The following is a 17,385-nucleotide window of genomic DNA, read 5'->3' on the forward strand; positions in this document are numbered from 1 at the left end:
GCCGCACTCTCCCGAGTGCGCCATGGGCTCGGCCCTTACTTTTTTTTTTAAAGATGACTAGTAAGGGGATCTTAACCCTTGACTTGGTGTTGTCAGCACCACGCTCACCCAGTGAGTGCACCGGCCATCCCTATACGGGATCCGAACTCCTTCACTGTATTATTAACTTAATGCTTTTATGATTTTTTTCACTTCCTTTTTTTTTTTAGTTTGTGTTCAGTGGGAGGGTTGGAATCAGATACCTAATGAGGATCCTGTCTCCCCCTTAACTACCGAAAGGTAATACTAAGAAGAGACATCTCAAGGGATTCCCTGGGTTTCATTATATTTCTTCCTGCCCCTACTAGGTAATAGCAATCTTATTTCCCCTTGACAACTGGAATTAATCACCCCAGCCAACAGTGGCACCCTCTTTTTACTTCGTAGGGTGCAAAATGGTCCATTGTGTTTGTCTCTGGGCTTTTCTTCCAAGATGCTGACAACCATTCTGATTCTGCAAGTTTTGATGCTGGTGCAAGGTCTGTTTTGTGTTGCTATAACAAAATACTTGGAACTGGGTGATTTATTAAAAACCAAAATTTATTGCTTACAGTTTCTGAGGCTAGGAAATCCAAAGTCCATCTGGTGGTGGCGACAGTTACCCAGGGGTCTCACATTGCAAGATGGTGGAAGCAGAGAGAGCAGAGAGACTCTCCTCTTCTTTTAAAGCCCTCAGAACCACACCCTGACCACCATTTTTAATCTATTCATTATCTCAGGGTCCTACAATCCTGTCACCTATTTAAGTCTCCACCTTTAATTACCATCATGGGATTTCCCACCCTCCTAACAGTCACAGTGGGGGCTAAGTTTTTAATACATAAAACTTGGGGAACAATTCAAGTTTCAGGGAGTTTTGGGGGACAATATTCAATCCACTACACAAAGTAACAGAGATAAGGAGTGTAAACAATATATGCTTTGAAAGGGTGAAAAATGGGATGATAATCGAAGCAGGCTTGAGTATTTTGCTCGAGGCTGTGTGTGTGTGTGTGTGTGTGTGTGTGGCTGGCCAGGGTGGGGATTCGAATCCGTTAACTTGGGGTTATAAGGCTGCGCTCTAACCAACCGAGCTAACCAGCCAGCTGTTATTTTTTTTAAAAGGGTATACCAAGCCATGTTTCCACACAGATTTGCGTGATTCAATAGTACAGAAAAGGGCTGGCCGGTTAGCCCACCTGGGAGAGCATGGTGCTGGTAACACCAAAGTCATCCATCAGATCCCCTTACCGGCCAGCAGCCCCTGAAAGTTAAAAAATAATTATAATAAAGATAAATAGCAAACGAATGGCACCGGAGAGAGAGGGATAGTTGTAGGAGGGAATGAGCTTAGACAGGAGCAGGAAGCAATGGAGAAGAGGTGGGTGCCACTTTAGTTCGAGGACTGGGTTTAGTAGCAGGAAGATAAGGTAACTTGTCTGTTCGCAATAGTCAGGCCAAAGAACTGCCCAGTTCTGGGCATTAACTTTCCTCTCCCTAAAACGGGCACATGTTTGGGGGCACAAGGGACTGTGCACCACTTTTACCTTCAGCTACCCACCAGCCCCCACCCGTGAGTGAAGGCAAAGGGTTAACCACGTGGGTTAAAGGTCGGCTAAGTAGCAGGACGCATGCGCTCCACCTAGCCCTTCTCCCGGACTCCCAGCTTTCATCAGTCTTTCGCCTTCTTGTTTCTGGACCAGACCAGAGCCTCCCGCCCTCCTCCGGCTCCTCTAAATGGAAGAGACGAGGCTCCAGCAGCAGCAGCGGAGTGCGCCTGCGCATCGAGTTCCGCCGGGCTCCCTAACGCTTTTCATTCTCAGCCCGGACAGGCGTGACGCCCGTTCTTCAGGGCTCGTCCCCGTGCGCGCGCGCCCGGGCGGCGCCTGCGCAGAGGGACGAGCAAACTGGTGCCCCCGTGCGGTCCCGGCGCCTGCGCGCTGCGGGCTTCGGGGCCTCCCGGCCTGAGGGAGAGGAGCGGGGAAGATGGCGGCTGTGGTGGAGAATGTAGTGAAGCTGTGAGTAGTCGTTTCTTTCTCTCTTAGGCCGGGAGGTCTTGTAAAGGACCTGGGAGTAGGGGGCGGTGCGGATAGGGACGAGGCGGAGAGAGGCTTATGCCCAGGAAGGCCGTGTTGCGACTCCTGGTGGGGAGGGCAGCAGGAGACTCCGGAGAAGACGTTGCGCCTCTTTGAAAACTTGGAGAGGCCCCGAGGGGGGCACGCGGGAGCCCCTGCCCGGAGCCTCCCTGCGGGGCTGAGCGCTGCTCAGGGCTTAGGGTTCCAGAGTGTGGCGCCCTGGCTGCGTGCGAGAGGATCGCCGTCCAGCCCCTCTCCCGAGACCCCTCAGTGCGGAGGAGCCGGGCCGAGGCCCGGGCGGCCCCTCGGCGCGTCCCCGCGCAGCGCGGCTGCGACCCCCCGCCATCTGCTGCCCGCCGCCGGCCCTGGAGCAACAGGCTCGGTGGCCCCTGCGGCGTTAGGGACTACGGGGCTGTTTTGTTTTAAACAGCCCGTGACGTTTGGGGGGCTCTTGGGTATCTGGTACCCAAGACTAAAAATGTTTGTGGGAAGAATTTGTCGAGGAGCAGATGCAGAAGGGAAAGAACTTGAGGAGAGTGGGCCTTTGCGCCTGCCACTCCCAGCCATCAAAAACCGGGAGCTGGTCCGAAGCAGTCCACGACGACTTTATAGCCTAAAGGGGCACGTAGGTGGGCATTCTTCGTACTATACCGTGCCATTGCGCTGGCCAGAGTTTGAGCGCACTTAAAGTTAATGGTTGTTTGGAACATGGAGACTGGCCTCTTAGCTGCTTCCTGTGACTTAAAGATGCTTTGGGACTTGGTTTATTCCAGCTTCCTCCCCGAAGAAGAATCTCAGTGGGTTAAGAAATGGGTTAATGCTTCATGGGCGACTCCTTTTAATGGGAGTCGGTGCAAGGGTAGGGAAATTGAGAGGTATCTAGCTGTCCAGTCGTGGTTTTTGGATTGTGACTGGATGACAAGGTAAATGTTGGGGAACTAGGGACTCACATCTTCTCTCTTTGTTGTGGGCTGAGCCCCACTCTTCCCAGGAGCCTTGTTAAAGGGTAAGTTGCCTCTCCCTCCTGCCTGAAGCCTTTTCTTTGAGAATGCTTTCCCACTTCCATTAAGCTAAGTGCCTTCTCTTCCTCTTGTGGTTTTTTTTTTTTTTTTTTTTTTTAAACTTGCTCTCTGCTCTATCCTGCTGCCTCTTTCAGCCACCCCTCCTCCCAGCACTATTATCTTTCTCTCTGATCTGCCCACTCCAATTTCCCCAGCTCTCCCTTCAGGCCGACATTTTTCTCAATTTAGAAATGACGCTGTTGATCTGCCATTTATCTAGTTATCCTTCCTGACTCAGATGTTCTTTTCTTTGTTTCCTTTCCTTTTTCTTTGTTGACTCCCTCCATCCCATTTTAAGGGGAGGTTTTATACAGGTTTCATGATTCTCAAAAAAGAATCAAAGCATTCTACCTTGGAAATCTTACTGTACTTGGGGGAATGTCAGTCTTGCCTAGGTTTTGAGAGTTCGTGTAATGAGGCTCTTTATGTTAGAAGACTTTCTTCATCCTTTTCATGTAGTGTTGTAAGTGAGGGTTGCCCATTTAAATAGAGCACGACTTCTCATTTCTTTTTAAAGAACTGTGCAGATTATGAGGGTCACCAGCCACTGGTTCCCGGGTACCAATAATGAGAAATCAACTTTCTCCTCCTCAGTTCTAGCTGCAGGCAGCTGTGACCACAGTTAATATATTTCCTCACAGAACTTTCTTCTCTTTAAGAAGAGGCTTCCTTTCTTCTTGTACCATTTTCACCTTGGAAAGAGATGCTTTTCTGACACTTCTCTTGATTTTAGTGTGCCTAGTCTTCTGCCAGCTGAGGTTATACCTCGAGGTCATATGAAGTCAGGGCTACTGGCTCATCTTTTCTGACTTGTGTCTTGTCCCAGCAGAAGAATTTTCCTATTTGTAAATTCTCTGTTCCTCCCAAATGTGATGTCAGAACTGAAACAGTCTTTAAGTGGTCTTACTAGGGTAAATTAATAGTATAAAATAGCTGTGCCTGCTGATTGGTTTTGAAACTTTCTGGGTTAGGTAAGAAAATCAAGAGAGTAATGTTAGCTTGAAACTGCTTGCTACAGGAACGTTAAGTTCTCAATAGTGCTCTCTCTTGCTCTCTCTTCATTAGATCCTACCCCCCGTTAAGTGTTTAATTCCCAGCCCTCTTACCCACAAGACTACCTGCCCTACCTTCTGAAATCCCACTTAGCTCGTAAGACCTCTGACAGAACACATCTCATCCATTTCCCCAAAACCAGCCTCCTTGCTGTCTCTGACTTTGCAGCTCTCAGCCCTTTCTTCCGTTTGACTTCCAGTGTCAGTATCAATTCCCATCAGCAGAAACAAAGGAGCCGCTGCACTCAGCCTTGTTTATCCAATTTTCCTCTGTGTGGTGAGGATGTGGCTGCCTCCTAAAGGCGAGCAAATGTGAGCCTGCTCCCTTCTGTGCTCTACTCTCCAGCACAAGATTTGTGCCTACCTCAAATTACAGTCATTACAGCTCATTGAATCAAGCCAGGCTGTGCTTGTGTTTTGCCATCTCTGTGTGTGCTGTCTGTCTTTTTCACTTACTGGGAACATGCTAAGCTGTGAAATGGTCTATTGTGGCTGCTCAGTGAAAGCCCCCATCAGATTCCAGAGCAGGGTCTGTTGGTGCACGTTGAGTTATGGACATCAGCCACAGAGACTTACTCTGTCCGGCTGCTCATACCCGAGATCTCTTTCATAGAATCCTTGTGTCAACTCATCTAAGTCCAACCTCCCCAGTGCATAGAAGAGGAACCAGGGTCCACACTGGTTAACAAAATGTCCATATTCGTGGTGACTTACAGCCAAGGCAGGTCTTTTTACTCCCAAGTCAAGTCTGACTGTGTCCCAGACATCTCCATGGGTGTTGGGTATACTAGGGGAAAGAAATCACCTCCACTTTTAATTTACTTTAAAATTGATTGAATGAATATAAATATGAATTGTTATAGTTACTTTAACTTCCATTACCAAAGTGCATGTTAAACTCTGAAGGATAACAAGATTGATTCTATATACATGCTTCTTAAAACCAGATAACTTCGGACACTGTGTAGTTTTCCAGCTTTTTAAAGCACTTAAAGGTTTATCCTTGAGATTTCAAATTGAGTCTGTTGAGTCCAAGAAGATTCTTTCCTATATAATTTGATTGTGTGAGAATGGGGAAGGGCCTTGGATCGGCCTTAGAGCAAACAGGTTTCCTATCAGTAATGGTGCTTAATAAAAGCTACAAGCAACTTCAGGTTTTTGCAGATGTTTTCCATTGAATGTAAAATTAGTATATACAATTAGCTAGTTAGGCTGGGAAAGCATGGTGCTGATAACACCAAGATCAAGGGTTCCAAATTAACTAGTTAGTTAAATACCTAGTTCAAAATTCAAAAGATTTAAAAAGTCATATGGAAAAAAGGCCCCTAGTCGCCTAGTTTTTCTCCCTAGAGGCCTGCAGTTTCTTTTCCACCTCTTCCTTACACAAATAGTAGCATCCTGTGACACTTTTCAGCACTGTACCTTCCTTTTTTCCCCTTGTTATCTTGGAAATTGTTTAATATCAGTACGTGAGAGCTTCCTTCTTTTTTTTTTAACGGCTAAATAGAATTTCATTGTATGTATTTACTGTAGTTTGCAAAATACATTTTAGTACGTCCCCTGGACCTTGTTTTTGTTTTTATGGCTGGCTGGTAAGGGGATATGAACCCTTAACATTTTTCTAGACCTTGTTGAACTCTTTACCCCATCTTTAAAAAGGGGCTAGAGCCCTCTGCTTCTCAGAGTCACGAGGGTTAAGAGAAACAACATCTTAACTAGCACAGGGCTGGACTCATGAGAAGCACTGAATGAACATTAATTTCTTTTCCTCCTTGTGGTGGTTAGACTTAACGTGTGGTTAGACACACGATGAAATTGTGTGTTCCTTATGGTGATTTATTTGTAAAATGCCTTTCTTCATGATGGCTTAGTGAAGGGGCTTGGTGTCCCATGCGGCAGAAACAGAGGCAAACAGTACCGAAGAGATTGTCTCCAGTCTCCTGAGCCTTCTAGAGAAGCAGATGGCAGGGGAAAGGGATAGCTCAGCACCCTACGTCCCCCACCCCAACACACTCACCTGATTTTTATCTTCCCTACAGCCTTGGGGAGCAGTACTACAAAGATGCCATGGAGCAGTGCCACAATTACAACGCCCGCCTCTGTGCTGAGCGCAGCGTGCGCCTGCCTTTCTTGGACTCTCAGACTGGAGTAGCTCAGAGCAACTGTTACATCTGGATGGAAAAGCGACACCGAGGTCCAGGTGAGGGTCCAGATGTGGGAGAAGTGTACTCAGGCATACAAGGAGGAAGAAGATTCCTCATCTTAGGTGATGAGGCAATTGAGAGGGTTTTCTCTACTGCTTTTCACCTTTGGATGAATATGGTCTTCCCATGATTAGAAACCCGGGGAGGATGAAGCAGATAGGTTTATATCAGCATCTTTGTTCTCCACCCTGCTGAGGTCATTAGTGGGCTTCTGGAGAGCGATGTGTTAGCCAACGCCCCTAAGCTTACATCTATTTTTCTTTTCCACAAACTATCCCACCTAACTCCCCAGGCTCTCCCTGTCAATATTCCTCCCTTGCTTTAGAACTCACGGAGGAGACTACTTATCTAGAAAGTGTTTGGTATTATTTTTTAGGACTGGGTTAGGGCTTGACTTCTTTCTTCCTTCCACAGGGTTGGCCTCTGGACAACTGTACTCCTACCCTGCCCGGCGCTGGCGGAAAAAGCGGAGAGCCCACCCCCCTGAGGATCCACGGCTTTCCTTCCCATCTATTAAACCAGGTAAAGCACACTCTCCCTGAGCAGAGGTATGGCCTACTGCCTGGTAAGAGGCCTGCTAACCACCTGTAGTGTACCAGGCCCAGTGCTAGATCCTGAAGATACTAAAATAAGTAAGATGTGATTTCTTTCTTTAAAGAACTTAAGTCTAGTAGAAGAGATAGGTAAACAGATAAATTACAGTGCTGAGTAAACTTAGGGTGTCTTTGTTCCTGATCAGCTAAAGAACATACAACCTTGACTGGACTTTGGTTAGCCCCAGGACTGTGTAGATTCAGAGCAGTCTGCTTTCAACCCTCTGAGCCTTGCTTCACCTTGATCTTGCTTACAGATACCGACCAGACCCTGAAGAAAGAGGGGCTGATCTCTCAGGATGGTAGCAGTTTAGAGGCTCTGTTGCGCACTGACCCTCTGGAAAAGCGAGGAGCCCCAGATCCCCGAGTTGATGATGACAGCCTGGGCGAGTTTCCCGTGACCAACAGTCGAGCACGGAAGGTACAGCATTATCCCTGTGGCTAAGGAATCTTTTCTGAAAACCAGCTGCCTCTCATTGGGGGCCATTCAGTTAGGAGAAGTGAAGCAGAAACTGTGGGCTAGGAGGGAGGCCTCTGCAGTTCTGTTCCTGCGTCATTCCCTGATTAATGCTTCACTGTGCCACCAGTCTTTTCTGTTCCTTTCCTTTCTAAGTACCGACTCTTGTTCATTCATCCTCTTGTTACACAAATTTTTGTCACAAAGTTTTTTGGTGCCTGGGGTTTTATAGGTGAAGCAGATCTGGTCCTTGCCAACAGGGAAGATAAAACTATATATAAAAATAAGAAGAGCTGGCCAGTTAGCTTAATTGGTTAGAGCACAGTGTTATAAAACCAAGGTCAATGGTACAGATCCCTGTTCCAGCCAGCTGCCAAAAAAAAAAAAGAGCTAAAAATATGCCAGGCACTGTGCTAAGTACTTTTTCATTTGTTTTCTCTTTTAATCTATAAAACCTTATTAGGTAGGTACTATGGTTCCCATTTTACAAATAGGGAGGCTGAAGCAGAGCTGTTTAAAAATATCCCACAAATCACACAATAAGCAACAAAGCTCTCATTTAAACTAGGAAATGAACAAACAAACAAAAGCCTAAGCAATCAGTGTTGGGAAGGAACCCCAATAACATGCTCCCAGGGTTCCAGAGGCAGGAACGGGTGTGGCTCCTTGGGGTATCAGAGAAAGCTTTATGGGGCCAAGCCCGTGGCGCACTCGGGAGAGTGCGGCGCTGGGAGCGCGGCAACACTCCCACCACAGGTTCGGATCCTATGTAGGAATGGCCGGTGCACTCACTGGCTGAGTGCCGGTCACGAAAAAGACAAAAAAAAAAGAGAGAGAGAGAAAGCTTTATGGAAACATGGCATTCGATTTGGCCGCTTGGAGATGGTGGGAAAGGCATTCCAAGCTGAGGGAACAACATGAGGAGAGGCACAGAGAAAGGAAAGCCCAAAGCATTGAAGTGGGCAGGAACCAGATGGTAGGGTGCTTGAAGGGCAGCTCACAGAGAAGGTTCTGAGTGGCTGTGGTCAGTCCCATCAGGGAGGAGCTTTTGGATACACATTATTTCTGCTCATTCTAATCTTCCTGTCTACTCAGCGTATCCTAGAACCGGATGACTTCTTGGATGACCTCGATGATGAGGACTATGAAGAAGACACTCCCAAGCGTCGGGGCAAGGGGAAATCCAAGGTGAGGGGCCAGTGTGCTGCCTGTATCATGGAGCAGGGTGGCCTGGGGAGTCTCAAGTTTTAATTCTTGTGGTTGCTTTTTTCCCTCTCAAGTGAGATCTCACTTGCGGGAGAGTTTAACTCCTTGGGTTTAGACACCTTAGTAAGGGCATTTTTTTTTTTTTTTTTTTGCTTTTCTTGGTAGGGTAAGGGTGTGGGCAGTGCCCGTAAGAAGCTGGATGCTTCCATCCTGGAGGATCGGGACAAGCCCTATGCCTGTGACAGTGAGTGCCTCCCAAGTGGGTGGGTAGTCCTTGCCTCGGACCCAGCTCCTGCTCAGAATAGGAGAGGAGGGAGGGTTATGTTCTTTCCCAGAGTGGTAAAAGAAGCCTGGGCTCTTGTCCTGCCTGCTGACTGGTTCCCTCTGAGACCCCTGGGAGGCCCAGGCCTCTGCTACACAATGGGTGGGACTTGCATGCTCTGGGAGAGATTTTTGCTGTCCTCTGGGGTGGGGGTGCTGGTGCGGGGGAGCCACTGCAGGCAGCATTGGCCTCTCAATAGACAGCATTGGCCCTTATCAAGCCAGGGCCCCCGGGGTCTAACACGGAGTTTTTCAGTGTCTGTTCTCTTTCCCTCTCTCTGGCTCACCCCACTTCTGTCCCTCCACCCTGAGAGCACCATCGCCGCCGGGGCTTCTCTCTCGTTTGCTCCACTTTCCTGCTGCTGCTGCTCCTGTCTCAAGTGTATCAAGGCCTTCTTCTCATGACTTTTCTTTCTGTCTTTCAGATAGTTTCAAACAAAAGCATACCTCGAAAGCGCCCCAGAGAGGTAGCTCTCTCAACTTTTCAGACTTTTGGTTTTCCTATCCCTTTTTCCCTCCTCCCTGGTTCCTCCTGCCTTTCTCATCTCCTGTGATGCTGGTTTTAAAGGCTCTGGAATGGCTTGGGGATAAGAGTGATGGCACTTCTGTTGTGCTTTTCTCCCCGGAGTCCTGGAAGCTGCCTTTACCACTGCTTGTCTCCCACAAACTTGCTCTCAGGGCTGCTTGGCCTGGTGCATGGGGTGGCTTCAGAAGCATTATGATGACCCTTCCCCAGAACAGGCACTTGGTGACCAGCTGGTGCTCCCCACCGTCCCGCCACCACGTTCTCCCGTCCCCTCTCCCTATTCCTTCCCTGTGGCCCCCTTGCCCTTCTTGATATCACTGCTCAAGACCTCATTGTGCCTCGTGGGGATCTGCTTTCCTCGCTGGTTGGTGGGGGCTGGGCAGGGCACTGATATGGGAGTGTGTTTGAATGTCTTTGGGGGCCACTGCACGACTGGTTCAGTTTATAGGTTATCCCACTCCTTTATCCATATTCCATGGTTATATACAAGGTAACATGAGCGTTCCACATTTACTGAGGGGTAGAAAAGAGTGAAGTCTCTTTCTTTACCCCTTCCTGCCATACTGCAAGCCTATAGAAATTCCCTTCCCCTTCCTCACCTGGAGCTCCCTAGACTATTACTGTCCCCAGGGAAAGTGGTGATGTGACAAGGGCCAAGTCCCTTCTTTTCTTCAAAGCCAGCCTGGAGGAGTGGTGGTGGCCATGGGGTTGGGATTTAGGAAGGAGAAGATCCCAGAAGCTGGAGACCCCAGGCCCTGATGCTCCTGGCAGAGGGGAGGGGGTCATCACTAAAGATCTGTCCCAGAGCAGAGCTGATGGGGTGGGGGTGGTTGCCCGCTGCCCCAGGTGGAGGCCCACACAGCTTGCAGCGTGGGGCTGTGGCACTCGTACACTCTAACACCTTTCTCTGCAATCTTCTCCCACTCAGTTTGTGGAAAACGTTACAAGAACCGACCAGGCCTAAGTTACCACTACGCCCACTCCCACCTGGCTGAGGAAGAGGGCGAGGACAAGGAGGACTCCCAGCCGCCCACCCCTGTTTCCCAGAGGTCTGAGGAGCAGAAATGTAAGCTGAGGTGCTGGGCAAGCAGGAGTCAGCCTGGTTCTGAAAACCCCTAGTTGCAGGGACCCCATGGGATCATCAGAGCTCTTCTCTTTTTCCCTGTAGCCAAGAAGGGTCCTGATGGATTGGCCCTGCCCAACAACTACTGCGACTTCTGCCTGGGGGACTCAAAGATCAACAAGAAGACAGGACAACCTGAGGAGCTGGTGTCTTGTTCTGACTGTGGCCGCTCAGGTACCTCCACCCCAAAGAGAGGGCTGCCCCAGTGCGCAAGACTCCGAGGGGCTCTTGGCTTGCTAGCTTCCAGTGCTGTCACAGTCAGCCAGCTCGCCTTGCTTCTCCTGGCCAAGAAAAGATGCAGCCACTGGCAGTGGGCTCCTCTCTTCTTCCCCTGTTTCCAACTGCCTGTTTCACTCGCTTCCCCCCACAGGGCATCCATCTTGCCTCCAGTTCACGCCCGTGATGATGGCGGCGGTGAAGACCTACCGCTGGCAGTGCATTGAGTGCAAGTGTTGCAACATCTGCGGCACCTCTGAGAATGACGTGCGTGTCCCTGCCCCCCAGCACAGCTTCTTCTGGGCTTTTACTGTTCTTTCCATAGTTCCCTCTAAAGTGAGCTGTCTTTTAAAAGGGAGCAAGATCGCTCCCCTCACCCCTCTCCAGCATCCCAGTCAGAACTTTGATGTGTTGGCAGGTGTGTATTGAGTACCGGCTCTATGTCAGATGCTGTTCTAGGTACTGAGGATGCTAAAGGAGACAAATGTGCTTTCTGTTTTCATAGAATTTACATTCTTGTGGGAACAGCAGTAAGCAAGGAAAATGAGGTTTTTTATGATGTGCCGTGATGAAAATGAAACCAGTGATGTGGCAGAGAGTAACTGGATAACTGATTCAGATTTGATAGTCAGTGGTGGTTTTTCTGAGGGAGATGATGTTGGTGTTGAAATTTGGATGACATCAAGGAGCCAGTCCAAGAAGGTTTGGTAGTAAAGCATCCCAGGGAAGGAGCAGGCAGTGCACAGGCCTTGAGGTAGACAAGCCAGGTGTATTGAGAAGGCTGCTATGGCTGCCTGGAGTCTTCTTGTGTGTGCAAGAGCAGGTGGGAGATGAGATGGGAGAGGTAGGCACCACCAGATCTGTGGGGCCTTGGGTTCTTTGCTAAGTACAACAGGACACTTGGAGGGTTTTAATTAGAGGAGTGATGTTGTCTGTCTTATATTTTAAAAAGATGACCTTGGCCAGGGCCAGCCTGTGGCTCACTTGGGAGAGCGTGGTACTGACAACACCAAATCAAGGGTTAAGATCCCCTTACGGTCATCTTTTTAAAAAAAGATAACTTTGGCTGCTCTGTGGAGAACAGATTGTAGGAGACAAGAGTGGAGGACATGATCAGTTAGGGTCTCTGGTAGGATCCAGGTGAGGGGTGACAATGACTTGGTCAGGGTGGATATGGTCTGCAGTGGTTCCATAACCAGAGATTCCTACAGCTGTTTTTACCTGCCACCTACCCTGCCCCTCTTGGAAGTGGCAGCACCCACAGAAACCCTCTTCCTACCCAACCCCCACCCCTCTGGTGGCCTAGGGCACATTAGTCACTGACCACCGCCTTCCTCTTCCCTCTTGCCTTCTTAGGACCAGCTGCTCTTCTGTGATGACTGCGATCGCGGATACCACATGTACTGTCTCACCCCGTCCATGTCTGAGCCTCCTGAAGGTAAGGTGCCTAGATCTCTTACTCAGAATAATTACTGGCGCATAAGTATAGAGATCTATGTTCTTTATGTTTTCACTTATTCTTCCAAGTTAGGGAGTGAGGCACCTTGCCTTGCTTGGCTCATTTCAGAATGCTTTCCTAGTACTTCAGCTTAAAGGGTTTATTGTTTGCACATTATCATCAGATATGTTTACAAACAGAAAATAAACAGCCCAAGAGAAAACAGATGCTGAGCACAGGGCAGTCACCCAGAGGAGCGATTTGTTTTCCTTCAACCAATCCAGGAAGCTCAGTTCTGCTGGCCTGATGTGAAGCTTCTGTGTCAGCTCTCTGAACTTAATAGATTGGAGTGTTCATTTCCTCTCCCTTTTCCTTCCCAATTTGGAAGGGAATTGACCCTGGAGCCTGAATGGGTCACTCCGTCTCTCCATTAGTTTAATGGAACTTCAAGTTTATGGAAGCTCTTCACTGAAGCCAGTGATGGCACCAAAACGTGGCTGCCTCTCCACAGGTCCTCTTTCAGCTAGATTTGTGTACCTAAACCCCTCATATATAAAAATTAGGGAGCTCACTCAGGAGGATACAAATACCCAGTAGCTGTTACTGTGCACAAAGGATGTGGGCCAGCATCTCACAGGCAAGAGAAAGTGTTCACTGTGGGATGTAAGCTGACTTGTAATATAGGTCATACTGCTGTCTGTCACCCTTCAGAGAATGAGGCCACTGACAAAGTCTGTGAGTCCTTTAGCAGCTACAGGAGAGCATTCAGCTGTGGTTATGCTTGGTTTATAAATCTACCTTATAAATCTACTTACTGTGTTTTGTGGTTTTTTTAACTATCAAATATCAATTTACAGACAAAATCTACACTAACTGCAGAGAGCTTTCCTATTGAAGTTCTGTCAGACACTGAGTTAATGGACTGCTGCAGGCCTGACCGCTGCCTTAACAGTCCGCTGAGGGGCGATCCCTAGAAGTCATCAGATGGCCTAGGCTCTAGGTCAGGGTCAGCAAACCATAACCCGTAGTCCAAATCCAGCCACAGCCAGTTTATATAGCTTGCAAGCTAAAAATGGTTTTTACATTTTTTTTTTTTTAAGATGACTGGTAAGGGGATCTTAACCCTTGATTTGGTGGTGTCGGCACCATGTTCTCCCAAGTGAGCTAACCAGCCATCCCTGTATAGGGATCCAAACCCATGGCCTTGGTGTTATCAGCACCACACTCTCCCAAGTGAGCCACAGGCCGGCCCCGGCTTTTACATTTTTAAAGGGAGTTTTAAAAAGAAGAAGATGTGAGTGAGACTGTATGGGGCTCACAAAGCCTAAAATAGTTAACACTCAGGCTGGCTCTTTACAGAAAAGCTTGCCAGCCCATGCTTCTTGGCCTTTAGGTTAGAAAGGACCTTCCTCTTTCATTTTTGAGTTATATCTCTGAAGAGCTGATAAAAGCTATGGCTGCTCTCTCCCAGAATAATGTCCAAACATGTTAGAGGCTGGCCAGTTAGCTCAGTTGGTTAGAGCACAGCCTTACAACCAAGGTCATGGGTTCAGATCCTCCCCCCAAAACAAAGAATGTCTAAATACACGTATGTATAATTATGCTTAGAATTTCAAAGCATTAAGGACTAACTTTTTTATCTCAACAATAACTAAAAAAGAAGATCCACCTATAGTAAATGTTAATAAACAAGATATGAGCCAGTTATTTTTCTTGGATGATTATTCCTGTTTTCCTATGAAACTAGACTAGGTGGTCATAACAGATCATCAGAGTTCGACCCTTTTGCTCTAATCAGGTCCTCAGCCTCTGCTCAGACACCAAGTGATCGTAAGAGCTCATCTCATCTTGCAGTGGTTTTCACAGAAAGCTTATCTTATGTGTAATCAAAAGTGATTTCTCTAGAGCCTCTATAATTTTTATTCTAAACTTTGGGGTTGTGAGAACCAAGTGTGGTTCTTCTATAAAAAATCTAAAGCTGCTGGGACACTTTAAAAACTTCTGTCTGGGCTGAGCCCGTGGCTCACTCGGGAGAGTGTGGCGCTGGGAGCGCCGAGGCCGCGGGTTCGGATCCCATATAGGGATGGCCGGTTGCTCATTGGGTGAGCGTGGTGCTGACAACACCAAGTCAAGGGTTAAGATCCCCTTACCGGTCATCTTTTTTAAAAAAAAAAAAAAAAAAAAAAAAAACTTCTGTCTGCCAGGCCCTTCTACTTTCCCAGAACTCCTGATGTAATGAAGCGAAGAGTATATGGGTATCTGTACTCTGAAATGGTCTTCCAAATTATTTCTTCCATCTCCACTGCGAACAACTTTTCATGATATGAGAAGACTGAGAGGTTCCTCCCAGCTCAAGATAACTGTGAAACTTTGCTACTGCAGAACATCTCCCATCCTACCTATAACTGATCCTGCTACAGGAGATGGGGTGTGGGGAGTGGAAGGACAGCAGAAAGAGATTGTGTGGGAGCCATCCTGACCCCATTATGCTTCTCTGCAGGAAGTTGGAGCTGCCACTTGTGTCTGGACCTGTTGAAGGAGAAAGCTTCCATCTACCAGAACCAGAACTCCTCTTGATGTGGCCCCCCTGCTCCCCCACACATCTAAAGCTGTTTCTGTCCTCCACCTTGTTTTTCATACCCACCTTTCCCTTCCTCGTCCTCTCTTTCACAAGTCCAGACAACCTCGGGGTGGTTGTGCCAACCTGCCTTTGGCAGCAGCAAGCTGAGGTGGCAGCTCTGACCACCTCTAGCCCCAGGCCCTCAGGGAGAAAGGAGCAGCACACTGCCCCAAGGCATACCTGTGGGCTCAGCTTCTCTCTGCTCTCCATGAAGTGCATTCACTCTGCTTGCCTTGGGCCCAAGCCCTGGTGATCACAGGGTTCAGACGGTGTCCTCCGAGAGAGTGGGAGAGCAGCTGTCTTCTCTCTCAGCTCTGCCTCCACTCTGGTCTCCAGGGTTTTCCCTTCCCCCAGAGGCGAGCCAGGCCAGGGCCTCTTTGCCAGGAGTAGCTGGGAATGAGCATCGCTTTCCATGCCCTTTGTGCTGCTTAGCCTCACCTCCTTCCTTCAGAGCAGCTCTCTGTGTGTCCTTTGCCTGAGCCAGGACACTTGGTCACCCTCCTGGTTCTGCTCTGTCCCATCCACCGCGGGGGGAATAGCAGCTTCACCCTGTTCTTCCCTGTGCTCGCCTGGCTCACTCGCAGGTGGTCTCTAGTGACCGAAGCATTCCCCACCCTCGGAATTTCCCATCTCTTGCCTCCCCTCCTTATTCCCTTTGGTTTTGTGGGGGGAGGGGAAGCATCAAGGGGCCAGGCCAGCAACTTGGGGGCCACGGGGAGATGTTGGATAATGTGCCTGTTTTTTAACGCGACGAAAAAGCCTACCTCCAAAATCCCCTTTTTGTTCTTCCTGGACCTGGGCATTCAGCCTCTTGCCCTTAACTGAATTGGGAGCCTCTGCCTCCTGCCCTGTCCTGGCTTCCAGGTCATGGAGAAGCTACATAGACATCACTTTCTTCCCTTGCACACACGCTAGCAGCTGGTAAGGTCTTCATGCCCAGATTCCTCAGTTTTCTGCTTAGTGGCACTGACATTAAGTAGTAGGGAGGACAGTCCATTGCAGGATACCCTGGAGTGGTCTTCTCCCTTGGCCATGGGCAGGCCCTAACTCACTGTTGCTTTGGAATTGAGGTGTCTTTTTCCCCATTTCTTTAGTTCCTGTATTGTAAACATTAGTAAAAATAAACATTTTTACACAGCTCTCTGCTGGATGATTTATCTCCCGACTCCTGGTTAAGAAGGCCATTTCATCCTAAAACTTTCTTCCTTAGGACAGCAGTACCTTAACTTTTTTTTTTTTTTTTTTTTTTTTTTTTTTAAAGATGACCGGTAAGGGGATCTTAACCCTTGACTTGATGTGGTCAGCACGACGCTCAGCCAGTGAGCCAACCGGCCATCCCTATATAGGATCCGAACCCATGGCCTTAATGTTATCAGCACCACACTCTCCTGAGTGAGCCACGGGCCGGCCCTAACATTTTGAAATATAGCTTTTTTCCTCAAAATTAAATTTTTTGTTGAACCCCAATATGTAAAGTGGATTTTTTTTTTTTTTTTTTTTTATTTTGTTTGTCGTTTTTTCGTGACCGGCACTCAGCCAGTGAGTGCACTGGTCATTCTTATATAGGATCCGAACCCGCGGCGGGAGCGTCGCCACGCTCCCAGCGCAGCACTCTACCGAGTGCGCCACGGGCTCGGCCCTGTAAAGTGGATTTAAAATTGGTTATTTTGTTTTAATTTGTTATGGGGTTAGCTGGTTAGCTCAGCTGGTTAGAGTATGGTGTTACGACACCAAGGTCAAGGGTTTGGATCCCCAGTACTGGCCAGCCTCCAAAAAATAATGTGTAAATTCAAGTTTATAACAATTCCTTGTTAGAACAATGAAGCTGTTTTGATCAGTACAAAATTTGGGTTAAAATCAACTTTAGCAACTTGCTTTTTCCTGTGTTTTGGTTGGTTTGGAGAAAATTCTGCTAGACTTGGACACATAGTTGGATGTGGTGATAGGATGGTAACCGTTGACCTTTCAGATCTCAGATTATGAGTCCAGAAGCTTGATTACTATGTAAATATAATAGAATTAATGATATAAGCAAACTAATGACATCACCATAGAACACATGAGAGCTTCTGCACAAGTAATGAAGGCTACCTGAAGAGCAAGGGGCATCTGCCTTGCTGGTCTGGTGAGGTGTCAGTTGCTTGGAGTGCTCCAGTGCCAGAGCAGGTGCTCCAGGGCCTGAACTGCCCACAGTACAGCCTTGCAGGGCACGTTTAGTGTGCAAAATGAGTTTCCCTGTAGCCAAAGTAAACATTTTGACAGCTTACATAGGGGATCTTAAACTTTTTCTTTTTTTTTTTTTTTTTGAAGATCACTGGTGAGGGGATCTTAACCCTTGACTTGGTGTTGTCAGTACCACGCTCTCCCAAGTGAGCTAGCTAGCCAGCCTTCCCTATATAGAGATCCGAACCTGTGGCCTTGGTGTTATCAGCACTACACTCTCCCAAGTGAGCTACGGCCGGCCCTTTAAACTTT

General features: G+C 48.1%; 1 protein-coding gene across 1 annotated transcript; it reads left to right on the top strand.

The window, feature by feature from the left end:
- Positions 1–1,944: 1,944 nt before the first annotated feature.
- Positions 1,945–16,051, top strand: DPF2 (double PHD fingers 2). Its single transcript, XM_063092837.1, has 12 exons — positions 1,945–2,036; positions 6,246–6,406; positions 6,825–6,932; positions 7,261–7,424; positions 8,556–8,648; positions 8,832–8,910; positions 9,413–9,454; positions 10,442–10,579; positions 10,682–10,810; positions 11,007–11,119; positions 12,209–12,290; positions 14,791–16,051. Exons 1-12 carry the CDS (start codon positions 2,005–2,007, stop codon positions 14,865–14,867), a joined length of 1,218 nt encoding a protein of 405 aa, XP_062948907.1. The 5' UTR covers positions 1,945–2,004; the 3' UTR covers positions 14,868–16,051.
- Positions 16,052–17,385: the final 1,334 nt, after the last annotated feature.

Source organism: Cynocephalus volans, chromosome 4 (genome assembly GCF_027409185.1).
Source record: "Cynocephalus volans isolate mCynVol1 chromosome 4, mCynVol1.pri, whole genome shotgun sequence".
NCBI classification, from domain to species: Eukaryota; Metazoa; Chordata; class Mammalia; order Dermoptera; family Cynocephalidae; genus Cynocephalus; species Cynocephalus volans.

Excerpts from the sequence above, each read along its gene's own strand:
- DPF2 (XM_063092837.1), top strand. The coding sequence starts at position 2,005 with ATGGCGGCTGTGGTGGAGAATGTAGTGAAGCT. Across the intron at positions 6,933-7,260 it reads CTTCCCATCTATTAAACCAG|ATACCGACCAGACCCTGAAG; the intron begins GTAAAGCACACT and ends TCTTGCTTACAG. Across the intron at positions 10,811-11,006 it reads TTCTGACTGTGGCCGCTCAG|GGCATCCATCTTGCCTCCAG; the intron begins GTACCTCCACCC and ends TTCCCCCCACAG.